The sequence below is a fragment of the Hyaena hyaena genome, unplaced genomic scaffold (genome assembly GCF_003009895.1).
Source record: "Hyaena hyaena isolate Hyena2069 unplaced genomic scaffold, ASM300989v1 scaffold_12, whole genome shotgun sequence".
NCBI classification, from domain to species: domain Eukaryota; kingdom Metazoa; phylum Chordata; class Mammalia; order Carnivora; family Hyaenidae; genus Hyaena; species Hyaena hyaena.
Genome location: NW_024080644.1, coordinates 1,710,856 through 1,726,219, shown reverse-complemented (window position 1 = coordinate 1,726,219; position 15,364 = coordinate 1,710,856). Strand labels below are relative to the sequence as shown.

Here is a 15,364-nt window from a genome sequence, read left to right as displayed (position 1 = left end):
TTCCATCATTTTGCCTGGTAGCCAGAGGCTGCTGGAGAATAAGCAGTCTCTTATCTCCTCTGGGAGCAGCCCTCTGCCAAGGGTGGGTGTTGGTGGATCCGCTTGCCCACAGTGCCCAACTAGCTCATTAACACCATTGATTTCCAGGGCGCCTGGGTGGCTCAGTCTGATTCTCAGTTTCAGCTCAGTCATGATCTCACGGTTCCTGAGTTTAAGCCCCTCAGAGCTCTGTGCTGACCTCGAAGAGCCTGCTTGGGATTCTGTCTCCCTCTCTCTCGGACCCTCTCCCTCCTTTCTCCCTCCCTGGTTCATGCTTGCGCTGCCTCCCTCTCTCTCTCTCTCTCTCAAAATAAATAAACTTTAAAAAACAAAAAACCCCCACACCATTCCCCTCTCTCCTGCTGGTGCTTCCGGGAATCACCTCCCAAATCAAGGAGAGTTGACCCTTGAATGACATGGAGGGTTAAGGCAGTCGAAAAATCCATGTATACCTTTTGAATCCCCCAAAACTTTACTAATAGCCTGCTGTTGACCAGAAGCCTTACCGATAACATAAACAGTCATATATGTATGTGTATATATGTTCTATGTATTCTAAGCCTTATTTTTCCCATATAAAGCTAGAGAGAAGAAAATGTTAAGAAAATCATAAAGAGGAGGGGCGCCTGGGTGGCTTAGTCGGTTAAGTGTCTGACTTTTCGCTTAGGTCATGATCTCGCGGTTCGTGAGTTCGAGCCCCACGTCGGGCTCTGTGCTGACTGCCAGTTCAGAGCCTGGAGCCTGTTTCAGTCTGTGACTCCCTCTCTCTCTGACCCTCCCCTGCTCACTCGGTCTCTCTCTCTCTCCTAGAAATAAATAAAAAACATTTAAAAGAAAAAAATCATAAAGAGGAGAGAATATATTGACAGTACTGTTCTGTGTTTGTTGGAAAAGAATCCTCATATAAATGGACCTGCGCATTTCCAACCCATGTTCTTCAAGAGTTGACTACACTTCCATTTGTATTTTTGTCTCAGGATATGTTTCTGGGGGCATCTTGAATCAAACATAAGGACATTTCATGTTGCAGCTGGGCCTGCGGTTTCTCATCTGTAAATAAAGGCGTTGAATGAAGTGGTTACCAGTTCCTTCCAGGGCTCTGCCAGGAGTTGGAGTTTGTCTCATCTCGTATGAAACGAAATAGGGCACCTTGGGGCACCTGGCCAGCTCAGTCGGAAAAGCAATCGGCTCTGATCTCAGAGTCGTGAGTTTGAGCCTCACGTTGGGTGTGTAGTTATGTAAATAAAACTAAGAACCAAAAAAAAAAAAAAAAAGGAAACGGGGCACCTTGCTTTGTTTCCCTGGGAGTCAAGTTTAACATGCCCGTGCCCTCTGTCCCTGCGGGATGGTCTTGTCTCCATGTGGTGTGTGTCTGCCTGTGCAAGCAGGAGGAGTCAGAGGCAGAGAAACAAAGGATCTGGCTTCATATCCAAGCCCCCTCTGAGAGCGCACATAGGAGGCCACTGAACGTCTGAACCCACAAATCGGCAGGCAGGAGGGATTTTGTCTTTTCCTTGCATGAGTGGCCCCTTCTTGCGTCCCTGCTGGCTGCCCCCAAACTGGTGCAGCAGGAATTCCCTGGGAAGCAGGGCACCCCACCCCTCCTCTGCTGATAGAAGCTTTTCTAGAAAGCCACCTGCAAAGGCAGAGTGTTGCATCCTGGGCCACTTCTGTTTCACATGCTTGCTTACATACTCCTCTTCCCTTTTCCTGCCCCTTCTTATCAGCTACCGGCTGCATCGCAACAGAGTCTGGGCACAGGTACCAATCGCCAACTCCCTGGGCAGCCACAGAGTGGCTGGGGGCCAGGCTATCTTGATCTCTGGAAAATGGTCCTGTTTGATGTTTCTCCTTGAGGGCATGCCAGTCAGCTGCACTTCCTGTGACAAGTCTTACCCCCTTGCTTTTGTTTATTATTATTATTATTTTTTAAATGTTCATTTTTCAGAGAGTGTGTGCGTGTGCACGTGCGTGTGCGCGAACGAGCACACGAGCTGGGGAGGGACAGAGAAACAAGCGGTGGGAGGATCCAAAGCGGGATCTGAGCTGACAGCAGAGGGCAGGACTCGAACCCACAAACCATGAGATCAGGACCTGAGCTGAAATCCGATGCTCAGCCGAATGAGCCACCCAGGTGCCCTTCCTCCTCTTGCTTTTAACCCCTTGGGAACAAGGTTTTGATGACAAGGCTGCTGGTCCCCCAGTTGGAGTCAGTGGTATTAGCTGGCCCCGTGGTTGGGTCCTTTCCTTTCTCCCCTGGTTGCCCCTTCCTTTCCACTCGGGAAAAATGTCTGATTTCACAGGCAGAGAAGGTCTTCCTCAGGGAGATCCTTGGCCCAGAGCAATGGGCCCACTAGCCTGGAGAAGACTGAAGGCAAGGTGAATCCAATAAGCCATGGGCAAGGACCATAGATGCAGACTGGCTGTTCTTTTTTTTTTTTTTAATGTTTTATTTCTTTTTTTTCTTAATGTTTTCTTTCTTTCTTTCTTTCTTTTTTTTTTTTTTAATGTTTTTAATTTATTTCTAGGAGAGCGAGAGAGACAGCATGAGCAGGGCAGGGTCAGAGAGAGAGGGAGTCACAGACTGAAACAGGCTCCAGGCTCTGAGCTGGCAGTCAGCACAGAGCCTGATGTGGGGCTCAAACCCACAAACCATGAGATCATGACCTGAGCCGAAGTCAGACGCTTAACTGACTGAGCCACCCAGGTGCCCGCAGACAGGCTGTTCTTACAGCCACGTTTTAGCCTCTGGCCTTCTGCTGGGGGAAGAGGCTTCATTGGGCCAAGGTCTGGAAGGAAGGCTGAGAGGACACCTTGAACACCAGTGGTCACCCAGGGAGCGCTGCCCACCAATCCCATCTGTGCAGAGTGGGCCAGTCTGGGCAGAGGCTTCCTTTGGAGGGCTTCATCCACCCCCGTCTCTACCCTAGCCCCAGTACGGTTTCCTTCCCAGTAGAGGTTATGACAAGGTCGGCCATGTTTTGGCTTTACAAGGCGCCGGTGGAAGAAAAAAATTTCCCGGCACAGCAGCCTCAGATGCCCAGATTCACACCCGGAGCATAGGACTCTGGGGGTGGGGTGGGAATGCTGAGATTCCACATTCCTAACCAGCTCCCTAATGCTACTGCTCCTGGTGGTCTCTGTAGTTCTAGTTCTGGAAGACCCTCCAGAGGAGTGAGTCCTAACTGAGTCCTACTGGGTTTGAGAAACCTCAGTCAGGTTCTGGAAATGACCCGTGGACTTGCTGTCTTAGTCGGTGGTTAGCACAGCCTCAACCCCCCAAGCCAGGATTCTAGCCTTACTGTAGTGAAGGACCCTCTCTTCACACTCTGGGCTTAGGTCATCTGCCATCAGCCACTCCACAGGAAGGAAGTGAGCAGCCTGCATTTTGGGAAAAACATTATTATTTTAAGCTGTCCTGTCCCTTTCCCACCTCTCGAAGTTATATAACACGTCCTTGTTGAAAATGCTGATAATGCTATTTGGGTGGCCGGCAGCCAATTTCTGGCTGCCTACCGCTTGGGGGCTGGGGCTGGGGTCAGGGTGGGAGGTGGGGTCTGTGGAGGGTTTAAGGAGAGAAAGGGGCCAGGCAGATGGAGCGGCCAAGGCCTGGGGATAAAGCCGATTGGTGTGTCAGCAAAATCTGTCACTGGCTTTGGTGATTCGAAAGGCAGACACATTCCTTCATCTCTGTTAATCCTCATCTGATACAGGATTTTCCTGCCATTAAATCTGGAGAAAGAAAAATAAGCACTCAAACCTGCACAAGCAAGTATTCCTCCTCGACTCCTGCTCACCACCCCACCCCATCCCCCATTACTTCTCTGTCGGACCATTTTTAGCATCTGCGGCTGCCGGACTCGGGAGATGGATGGGCTGGGGGAGCCGAAGGGCACCTCGGAGGAGGAGCAGGACCAGGCAGAGCCCCAGGACAGTAAGCGACATTTGGGGACGATTCACGGATGCTTCTCCGCAGTGGTTTCCTCTCTGGCCGTTTGCTTGCTGGGTTGTCAGTGAGTCCATCTGCATTGCTGTCAGGTTTTTTAGTCTGACCAAGGGTTTCCAAACAGATCCGAGCTGTCGGCGTGGGGGGAGCTTCTGATTGGCTGTTGTTACTGGTTTCTCTTAACCCAAGGCCAACATGAATGGGGAGAAATGAGTGTGAGGAAGAAGAGGGCAAAGGCAGGGCATTTGGGAGAAGGTGCGGAGGTGTGGGGAGGGGCCTGTGTGTCCTGGTTCTCAAGGGACCCCTCGTGAGCACTCGTTGACCTGTACTGTCTCCCCTCAGGGAGGGATTCCACAGCTGGGTGGTTCTAAGCCACCAGATACGTGAAAGGCCACAGGATGCTGGTGCTGCTATTGCATGGTGAGTTCCAAGGCCTTCTCCTTCTCGATCCCCAGCAGACAGCTGCCAGTGGGTGCAGGGGTTGGCAAGCCCATAGAAGATTCTAGAAGATGCATGGAAACCACAGGGCTTCTACCCAAGGAGCTTGGTCTTCAAGTGGCTTCCATGAGAGCTGTACATGGACACCAGTTCTGATTACATTTCACTGAACTGCAATCATGGGGGAGGGACTGGAGAATGAGGTAAAACCGAGAAGGGGGTGGGTTTTGTTTGTTTATTTAAAAAAATTTTTTTAAATGTTTTATTTATTTGTTTAAATATAAGATTCCTGGGGCACCTGGATGGCTCAGTAGGTTGAGTGTCAGATTCTTAATTTTGGCTCAGGTCATGATCTCACGGTTCATGGGATCAAGAGCCCTGCATCAGTTTCTGAGCTGACAGCACGGAGTCTGCTTGGGATTCTCTCCCTCTCCCTTTCCCTTTCTCTCTCTGCCCCTCTCCCAGTCATGCTCGTGCTCGCGCTCTCTCTCTCTCTCTCTCTCTCTCTCTCTCAAGATAAACAAACATTAAAAAGCCCCACAAATTCCTGAGCCATATGTATAAAATATATATGGTGATTTTCAATTTCAGATATGAATGCATTTGTGTAATCACCAAAAACTCCAGTGGTTTTCTAATCATATTATTTGAAACTCATTTAGTTAGGAAAAAAATCTCTTAAACCATCTTCTTAAAGGAAGAAGAAAAAATGAAAATAGGGAGACCTGGGTGACTTAGTTGGTTAAGCATCCGACTTTGGGTCAGGTCATGATCTCATGGTTCGTGAGTTCGAGCCCTGCATTAGGCTCTGTGCTGACGATGTGGAGCCTGCTTGGGATTCTGTGTCTCCCTTTTTTTCTGCCCCTCCCTCACTTGTGCTCTGTTTCTCTGTCTCTCTGTCTCTGTCTCTCTCAAAAATAAACAAACATAAAAAACTTAGAAAAGAGAAAAAATGAAAGAATGTTGAAATTGTGTGATTATGGATGCTGAAACATTTTCCCCAATGTTTTAGTTCTATTGTTATGTGGGTTTTAATATAACAAGAAGACTCATCACAATTTTCCCCCCACACCACCTCTACAGCCCCACCTGCGTGAATGTGAGATTACCCAAGGAAAAATCCCTTGATAAATTCTGCAGTAAAGGATTCTACACAAACAATCTGTTTTTTCTGACCTTCGGGTAAATGTAATTATTTGAGGTTATAACTACCCATGTAATAGACTTCTATGTGCAGTGCTGGCAGAGAAAATTTACCAGATAATTCTAAAATGGTAGTAATAGAATTTTCTTACCCTTTAGTCAGTCCACTGTTTCAAAAAGTAGACCTTGCTCTATTCAATGGCATCAACAGGTATGTATCTTCAGTACACTCAAGGGATATTAGGAAGGATATAACTGCATTGCTTTTGTCCTTGAGAAACTTCTATTCCTTTATGAGAGACCCAATAAATAAATGAGAAAAAAAAATGGAACAAGGTGCAGGGAACACTATGATAAATAGGACATGGCTCTCTACCTCGAGGGGCCTCCAAAGGACAGAGGTTGACATTTATATAAATGCGAACAGCCAGCTCCTTGCCATTTCTCCTACCTAGAAAGGATATGAAGTTTGATTGACTCATTGGGACAGAATGTTTGCTTCTAAGAGCCAATATGATTTTAAATGTGTACTGAACGCTCTCCTGCTCCTGACAGAATGCAGACCGTATTCATAGCCTGTGCACTGCAAAACAGGAACTGTTCCTGCTGCTGCAGAAACCCGAAATACATCCCGACTTCTTATGACAAGTTGGAGAGCTTAGCGGTGACATCATTTGCTAACAATAGATGCACTTAAAATTAATGACCGTCTCCACATCCCCTGGCGCTTTAATTTAAAACACACTCAGCAGCACAGACAATATTACTCTGACTACAAGTCACAGGATTATGAACGACGTGTTCCCGAGATGCAGGCAGGGATAGGGTTCTACCGCCTTAGCTAGGGAAAAAAAAAAAAAGATTAAACGAGCCTGACAAAACAAGGTCGCAGTGGAATCAGAAGGGGCTCTTTAACAAGGGCCAGAGTTTCTGTTTTTTAAAAAAATTTTTAAAAATGTTTTATTTATTTTTGAGAAAGAGAGAGAGAGCAGGGGAGGGTCAGAGAGAGAGGGAGACACAGAATCCGAAGACAGGCTCCAGGCTCTGAGCTAGCTGTCAGCACAGCGCCTGATGCGGGGCTCGAACCCACGAACCATGAGATCATGGCCTGAGCCATAGTCAGATGCTTAACCAACTGAGCCACCCAGGCACCCCGGTTTCTGTTTTATTTACGTTGCTATCTCTAGAGTCTAAGACACAGTAGGTGTTTAATAAGGATTTATTTGTTGAATAGGTGAAGCCACCCAGATTAGAACCATTACAATATCTGATAGAGGTCTTGCCCCTAAAAATTCTGTATGTATTTCAAAAGCTCTTCAAATGCAATAATAAGACAACCCATTAATATTTTAATTTTTTTCTTTTTATTAAGTACTCTCTATGCCCCACATGGGGCTTGAATTCAAGACCCCATGATCAAGAGTCAAATATTCCACCAACTGAGCCAGCCAGGTGCCTCCGAGACAACCCATTTTGAAAAAAATGGAACACCCATTTTGAAAAGCTGTTTTATCAGTGAAGATATACAAATGACTAATAAGCACATGAAAAGATGGAATACTGCTCAACAATACAAATGAGTGAACAACTGACATTCAGAAAAACATAGATGAATCACACAAACATAATGTTGAGCAAAGGAGCCGTTTGATTCCATTTAAACTTTTTTTTTAATTTGAGAGAGAGGGAGAGAGAGAGAGGGAGAGAGAATCTCAAGCAGGCTCCATACTCATTGCAGAACCTGATGGGGGACTCGATTCCATGACCCTGGGATCATGACCTGAGCCAAAATTGAGAGTAGGATATTCAACTGACTGAGCCACCCAGGTGGCCCTGATTCCATTTATATGAAATTCTAGAATAGGCAAAACTAATCTATCATTCAGAAAGTGTATCAGTGCTTGTCTGGAGCTGCAGATAGTGAGGGGACCGCCATCAAAGGGACCCAAGGAAACTTTCTGGGTGGTAGGCATGTTCTAAATAATAATTAGGGTGGTGGTTACATGGGTGTATACATTTGTTATACACTTAAAATGGGTACATTTTATTGTAAGTAAATTATACCTCAATCAACTTGACTTAGAAGAAAAAAGGAAGTCTGTAGGGGGAGAGCACCTGCACCCCAAAGAGAACAAATCCTTCATTATCAAGACTCAGGCGCTGTAGGGTGTAGGGCAGTATTTGTGTGAGGTTCACTGATGTCACTAGGTAGACAAGTTGCTCATTCCTTCTGATTGCAGAGTACTACTCTCTGGATGGGGGTGCTGGTTTGTTCAGTATTCATTCTCCTATTATTTTGTTTTGTTTTTAAATGTTTATCTATTTATTTTGAGACAGAGAGAGAGAGCACAAGTGGGGGGGTGGTCAGAAAGAGAGGGAGACAGAGAATCTCAGGCAGGCTCCTTTCTAACAGTGCGGAGCCCGGTGTGGGGCTTGAACGTCCAACCTGTGAGATCATGACCTGAGCTGAAGCCAAGAGCCGGACTCTTAATGGATGGAGCCTCTCAGGTGCCCCTCATTCCCCTACTGTTGAGCATTTGTTTTCAGTTATCAATATTGGGGCGGTTATCAAGATTTAGGCCGGTAGGCCTCTCTGGACTAGAACTCCTAGAACTCTCTAGAACTCCTCAGATGGGACAGCTCTCCACCCTACGATCCACAGGGCCTGTGAGGCTGTCAGCAGACCACCTTTCCTGAGACAAACTGGTTTCTCCATCTCCCAGGACTCTCATTAGTTAGTAAAGCTGTAGGGTGAATCCATGATCCTTTCTTTGCTGCCACAAAAGGTACCTTTGCGGTATGAGATGGAAATTCCGGGGTTACTGTGAAGTCAAAGGCCATATGATGGTCCCCCCACTTGCTTTTCTGGTGCCCCTCACCCCTTTTGTTTTGAAAAATCCATCACTGGGTCCTGGCCTGAAGAGTGTTGGCCAGGAGTAGATGAGAATGACTTGTGGAGCCAAAGTGGCTGACTAGATTTTGCTGAAACCAGAAAATTGACCATATTTTCCCTTGCTATTTTGGTTTCATGAGGCACAAGTTCTTTGAAAACAATGGGAATGAAAGAAACACTTCCAACTCAGCCTGTGGTGGAAACTCCATGAGTAACTGTTCTAGCAAACCTCGAGGGGGAGAAGCACATATCCGAAAAGCTGAGGACCTATGAAGGAGAAATTCCTCAGCTGGTCTGCATTAAGACATCACTTTGTGGGCCATCGGAGCCCAGCCGTCACTGGCTCCCTGCAGCTTGGGGGCTGGCCAGCATGTCAGACCACGACACAAAAGCAGGGACCCACTTTTGGTATTTGCCCAGATTCAGGGACACTTGTAACTTTTTGAAAAATGTTTTTATTTATTTTTGATAGAGCGAGAGAGAAAGAGAGAGAGAGAGAGCGAGCGAGTAGGGGAGGAGCAGAGAGAGAGAGGGAGACAAAGGATCCAGAGCGGGCTCTGGGCTGACAGCAGTGAGCCTGATGTGGGGTTCAATCTCACGAACCGTGAGATCGTCACCTGAGCTGAAGTCAGACGCTCAACCGACTGAGCCACCGAGGCGCCCCACTTTTTTTATTGAGCTAAAATTCATGTAACATAAAAATTAACCACAAACCATTTTTTTTAATATTTTTTAATGTTTTATTTATTTCTAGGAGAGAGAGAGAGAGACAGCGTGAGCAGGGGAGGGTCAGAGAGAGAGGGAGTCACAGACTGAAACAGGCTCCAGGCTCCGAGCTGGCAGTCAGCACAGAGCCCGACGCGGGGCTCGAACCCACGAACCGCGAGATCATGACCCAAGCGAAAGTCGGACGCTTAACCAACTAAGCCACCCAGGCGCCCCAACCACAAACCATTTTTAAAGTGTACAGTTCGGCAGCATTTAGCACATTCACAGTGTTGTGTGGCCATCTATCTCCTCTATCTACTTCCATGACATTTTCTTCACTAGGAAATGGAATCATATGATGTGTAACCTATGCGTCTGGCTGCTTTCACCTAGCATAATGTTTTCGAGGTACTGTGTATCACTACTTCATTCCTTTTCATGGCAAAATAATATTTCACTGTGCAGATAGACCATATTTTGTTTGTCCATTCATCTGTCAATGGGCGTTTGTTTCCAGGTTTGGGCTATTGTGAGTAATGCTGCGATGAACATTCGTGCGCAAGTATTTGTTAGAACGTCTGCTTTCAATTCTTTTGGGTATATACCCAGGAGTGGAATTGCTGAGGTCATTCTAGGTTACACCTTGCAACATCTTATACGACATAGATAAGTCCCATTTTTAACAGCACCAATGCTTGTTTCCACCTGCTGACGATTTGGATTTAATTGTTACAGTACAAGACCTGAGTATCTCGAATTGGTTGAAAGCTCCTCAGGTGATTCTGATGTGTAGCCCACCCAGGTGGAGAGCCATTCTAGACTCTTCCTTGAAGTCTACTTGTAATAACTTCACTATTCTCATACTTGGTGTCTTGCTTTCCACTTTGGGGCAGATTTCCCCATGGCTCTTGAAGTACTGGTCTCTTGGTGGGATTTTAATCTTGTGACAACAGTGCTTCATGGAGCCGATTAGCTTGATCCCATGCTTTCACAGCTGTTTCAAACATTACAACTCATCTGGTCCTCATAACGGTCCGCCTGTTATGGATGAGGAAGCCGAGATGCAGAACTCTCTGAGTTAAGCCTCTCTGAGGTTAAAGCAAAGCAGAACACTCCAAAAAGCATACAAGAGACCAGGGATGAAAGGCAGTGTCATCAAAATTTATGAGAGAACTAGAGAGGCCGTCTCCTCAGGATGAGTGTTTCCAGGCTGAATGGAAAGCCCCGTGTGTGTATACCGGGGCTGTGATGGAGGCTGGCTGGGCAGAGGCCAGTCCTGAGCCCAGGCCAGTTTTGCTGAATTTCCCATCTTCCTCTCCCAACCTCAGCTGGGAATGAAGGCATCGAAACCTTTTCAGATTTCCACATGGATCCTTCCCAAAAACACTGGTGTGAGAAGAAAAATTGCTAAGGAATTGCCAATGAGTTTGACCTTCTCTTCTCACAAACTATGATCTTTATTTTAATTTGGTAAATGTTTTTCTGACCAAGGTATCCCCATGGAACTCAGCTCTAGACAGCAAGGAGATGTGTCTTTGGAATAATCACTGCTGATTCCAGGAGAGGCCTCTTTTCATTTGCATGTGGAGAAATCAGGGATGGCCTAAACAAATTTTGATACTCTTTTCTCTATATCATGGCAATGAAAAGCAAGGAGCTTCCTTCTGGCTCTTGAGGTGCACTACCTGGTCCTGAATTTGAGTAGTTTTCTCTCTTTAAAGAAAATATTTATTTATTTTGAGAGAGAGAGGATCCCACGCAGGCTCTGTGCTGTGAGCACAGAGCCCGATGCAGGTCTCCATCAAGAGTCGAACGCTTGGGGCGCCTGGGTGGCTTAGTCAGTTGAGCGTCCGACTTTCGCTTAGGTCATGATCTCGCGGTTCGTGGGTTCGGGCCCCGCGTCGGGCTCTGTGCTGACTGCCAGCTCAGAGCCTGGAGCCTGTTTCAGTCTGTGACTCCCTCTCTCTCTGACCCTCCCCTGCTCACGCTGTCTCTCTCTCTCTCCTAGAAATAAATAAAACATTAAAAAAAAAAGAGAGACGAACGCTTAACTGATAGCCACCCAGGCTCCCCGAATGGTTTTCTGTCTTTTGTTTTGGGCTTTCTCTTTTAAGGTTAAGAGTTCATGATGTTCTTTGGGAGAAAGGAGGAGGGGCCCGAAGGAGGAGATGGTACTAGAGAGATTAGGGGACCTGTTTTACTTAGGATGTTGTTTAGGAACCTTGTTGCAAAGCACAGAACCCGCTTAAGGTATCCTTGAAGCCAAGAAAGGGTTTATTCAGGGATAGTGTTCCCAGTCTTCCTGGTTGGAGGCCCAGTGCCCAGAGCATTCCTCAGCAAGGGAGTGTGGCAGCTCTAGCAAAGGCCCTGAAGCCACCACCACTGGTGGGCACACGTGGCAGCTCATGGGCCTCATGCTGGGTGCTGGGTGCCAGAAATTCCACCCTGGGAGCCTGTAAGCCGGATGCCTCTGCCATCATCCTGGCCAGAAAACGGTTTCTGCCTGGCATTTACTTCTGAATCCAAGTGTCCCCGCGTGTGTCTGATCAACGAAACTAGGTCACATGCCTAGGCCCTAACTGCTAGGGAAGTGAGGAAAGAGAACCTCTGGCTTCTATCTTCAGGAGGCAGGACTTATAATGTAGGAAATCCCCTAAATGTAGAAAGAATATTTAAAAGGTGCTGGGGAGCCAGAAACACTATCACTACTAGCAGAGATGGTTTGGTCACAGGGAACAGAAATCCACTTGCCCACATAGGTGGTATGAATGGGTTTCTGAAAAGGACACAGGGAAATGTCCTAGAAACAGCTATAGCAGGGCCTTACTGGATGAGACAGCTGGCTAGCAACTTCTAGTCTTCCTGCTCTCCATTTCTGTGATTCTCACATTGGGTTTCATCCTCTGTCGGCCCATGAGCTTCCTCACCTTGCACTCGACCACTGCCCCCTTAGAACTTTGACCTGCACTGGCTTTGGTATAAACCCTAGCCCCATTGCTATACAGGTTGGTGCTTACATGATCTCACTGCGTGTTCTGTGTTCCTGGGGTGGTGGTGGTGGGGATTGTTGAATGAATCTGATTGGCTCTGCTTAGGTCAAATGTTTGTCTGCAGCCCAAACAGCTGTGTCTGGGAGGAAGCGACAGAGACACATGGGGCTCTGACTGGGGTATTTTTTCTTAGAGGTGGTGGTTGGCAACAGCTGCTGTCCAGTCACGGAAAATGCCAGCCAGGAGGGGCCCCCAAAGGGCAGGAAGTGCCAGCCCTTCAGTTTACAGTTAAAGAGACGGAAGCTCAGAGAGGCTAGGTGTGTGGGGCGGGGGGTCGCACTGCGTAGCGGAAAGACAAAAAGCAAAGGTTGGTGTTGTTAACCGCTCTGAACCTCAATTTCCTCCTTTGTGAGAAAATAATACTTACCTTCCGGGTTGTCGTATTAAAATGAAAAACGTAGCAGGCTTAGTTTTGAGCAAACACTAGTTAAGAAGTTAGATGTTATAAGATCAAAAGAGACCCATAAAATTTGATTAATTTGAATTGCATTATACATGCTCCTATCACTCAGATAATATTCCTAAACCATGTCTTACAGATTTTTGCTGTCTTTTGGGATGGAGTCCATTTGCAGGCCTTGTTCTGTTGAGCTCTCAGGGCCACTACCATGAGCTTTGTCTGTTCTAGGACATATAGGATATGTAATCCTATAGTGTGTGCTCTTTTAAAAAAAAATGTTTACTTTGAGAGAGAGAGAGAGAGACTTAGAGCATGAGCAGGGGAGGAGGCAGAGACAGAGGGAGACACAATTCCCAGCAGGCTCTGCGCTGTCAGATGCAGGACTCAATCTCACAAACTGTGAGATCATGACTTGAGCTGAAATCAAGAGTTGGATGCTTAACCTACTGGGCCACCCAGGCACCCCCTAAAGTATGTACTCTTTTGTGTCAAGTTTCTTTGGCTCGACATGATGTTTTTGTTTGTATCAATAGTTTGTTCCTTTTTATTGCTGAGTAGTATTCTGCTGTATGAATATATTGTAATTTATTTTTCTATTGTTGGGTAATTTCCAATTTTTATCTGTTATGAAAAAGCCACCGTGAACATTCTTGTGCAATCTTTATGTGGACCTTTCTTTTATTTCTCTTGGGTAAATACTTAGGAATGGAATTGCCGAGTCACGGGGTGGGACACTGCGGAAGTTTTGCAAAGTTATTGAACTCTTTCCTACTCCCACCAACAATGTAGGAGAATCCTGTTGTTCTACATCTTTGCCAACATTGGGCAAAGGTTGTCAGTCTTTTTAGCCATTCTAGTGGGTGTCTAGGGAATCTCATTGCGGCTTTAATTGGTGCTTCCCTAATGGCTAATGATGTTGAGCACCTTTTCATGTGCTTGATGGATACTTAATATATTCTGTTGTAAAATGTTCAAGTCCTTTACCCATTTTTATTTAGTTGTCTTTCATTATTCATCTGTAGTTATTTTTATATTCTGTATATAAGTCATATATGTATATGTACACATCATATATGTATATGTACATATACACACTGTATTACTTAATATCTTTCTTTAAAAGCAGCTTTATCGGGGGTGCCTGAGTGGCTTAGTCAGTTGAGTGCCCGTCTTCGGCTCAGGTCATGCTCCCATGGTTTGTGGGTTCGAGCCCCGCATCGGGCTCTGTGCTGACCGCTCGGAGCCTGGAGCCTGCTTCGGATTCTGTTTCTCCCTTCTCTCTGTCCCTACCCCACTCACTTTCTCTCTCAAAAATAAATAAACATTAAAAACAGCTCTATTGACGTATAAGTGACATCTAAAAAACTGAACATATTTAAAGTGTACCCTTGTGAAACCGTTAGCACAATCAAGATAAATAACATATCCATTACCCCTGATATTCATGCCCCTATATAACCTCTCCTTCCTGCCCCTTCCCTACCTTGCCACCCATCCCCGGGCAACTACTGGTCATTCTGTTGCTACAGAATAGTGTTTATGTAAGTGGAATCATATAATATGTACCTTTTTTTGTTTGGCTTCTTTCATTCAGCAGAGTTAACTTGAGGTTCCTCTATGTTGCATGTATCAATAGTCCATTTCTTTTTATCACCCAGTAGTATTCCATCGTCTGGATACATCATAATTTCTTTACCTGTTCAAACTTGGTGGGTGTCTGTGGTTTCTACTTTGGGATTATTATGAATAAAGCTGCTGTGAGTAGTCATCCCCAAGTCTTTGGCGTGGACATATGCTCTTATTTCCCTAGGAGTAGAATGGATCAGAAAGTAGGTGTTTGTTTAAACTTTTAAAGAAACTGCCACATTGTTTCCAATGTGTTTGTACCATTTCACACTCCCACCAGCAGTGTCAGAGGGTCCCAGTTATTCCATATGCTCTCTAACACTCACACTTGTTATGTCAGTCTTTCTAATTTTAGTCATTCTAATAGGATGCAATTCTAATTTGCATTTCCCTAACAATGAATGATGTTGACCATATTTTCATATGTTTATTTGCCTTCTGTATATCTTTTTTTTTTTGGTGAAGTGTTTCTTCACATATTTTGCCAATTTATTTATTAGGTTGTCTGTTTTCTTATATTGAGTTTTGAGAATTCTTTATATATTTTGGATACAAGTCCTTTATGAGATATATACAAAGAAAATATACAGATATTTTCTCCCAGTCTGTGGTCTGTCTTTTCATTCTCTTAACAATGTCTTTCAAAGAGCAGAATTTGTTTTTTATTTCGATAAGGCCCAAGTTATTACTTTCTTCTTTTTTTTAATTAAAAAAAGTTTTTTAATGTTTCTTTTTGAGAGAGTGAGAGCGAGTGGGGGAGGGGCACAGAGAGAAAGGGTGACACAGAACCCAAAGCAGGCTCCAGGCTCTGAGCTGAGTCTTTAATGGTTAGCTTTTTTTTTTTTAATTCTAAGAAGTCTTTGCTTATCACTAGGTCACAAAAGATATTCTCTTAAATTTTTTTTTTTTTAATTTTTATTTATTTCTAGGAGAGGGAGAGAGAGAGACAGCGTGAGCAGGGGAGGGTCAGAGAGAGAGGGAGTGACAGACTCTGAAACAGGCTCCAGGCTCTGAGCTGGCAGTCAGCACAGAGCCCGACGCGGGGCTCGAACCCACGAACCGCGAGATCATGACCCAAGCGAAAGTCGGACGCTTAACCGACTAAGCCACCCAGGCGCCCC

General features: G+C 45.6%; 1 protein-coding gene across 5 annotated transcripts in view; it reads left to right on the top strand.

Moving 5' to 3' along the window:
* The window catches only part of NYX (nyctalopin), a 67,202-nt gene that overhangs the window by 43,150 nt on the left and 8,688 nt on the right, over positions 1-15,364 (top strand). For 2 of the 5 annotated variants that reach the window (XM_039255876.1, XM_039255894.1), the window contains exons 2-3: positions 3,753-3,973; positions 4,328-4,405. The exons of 2 other annotated variants lie outside the window; for them this stretch is intronic. In XM_039255876.1, the coding sequence (XP_039111807.1) occupies positions 4,384-4,405 (22 nt within the window). In that variant the 5' untranslated portion in view covers positions 3,753-3,973; positions 4,328-4,383. Of the gene's footprint in view, positions 1-3,752; positions 4,053-4,327; positions 4,406-15,364 lie in introns of all 5 variants that reach the window. One more of the 5 variants, XM_039255883.1, reaches the window with a different exon arrangement.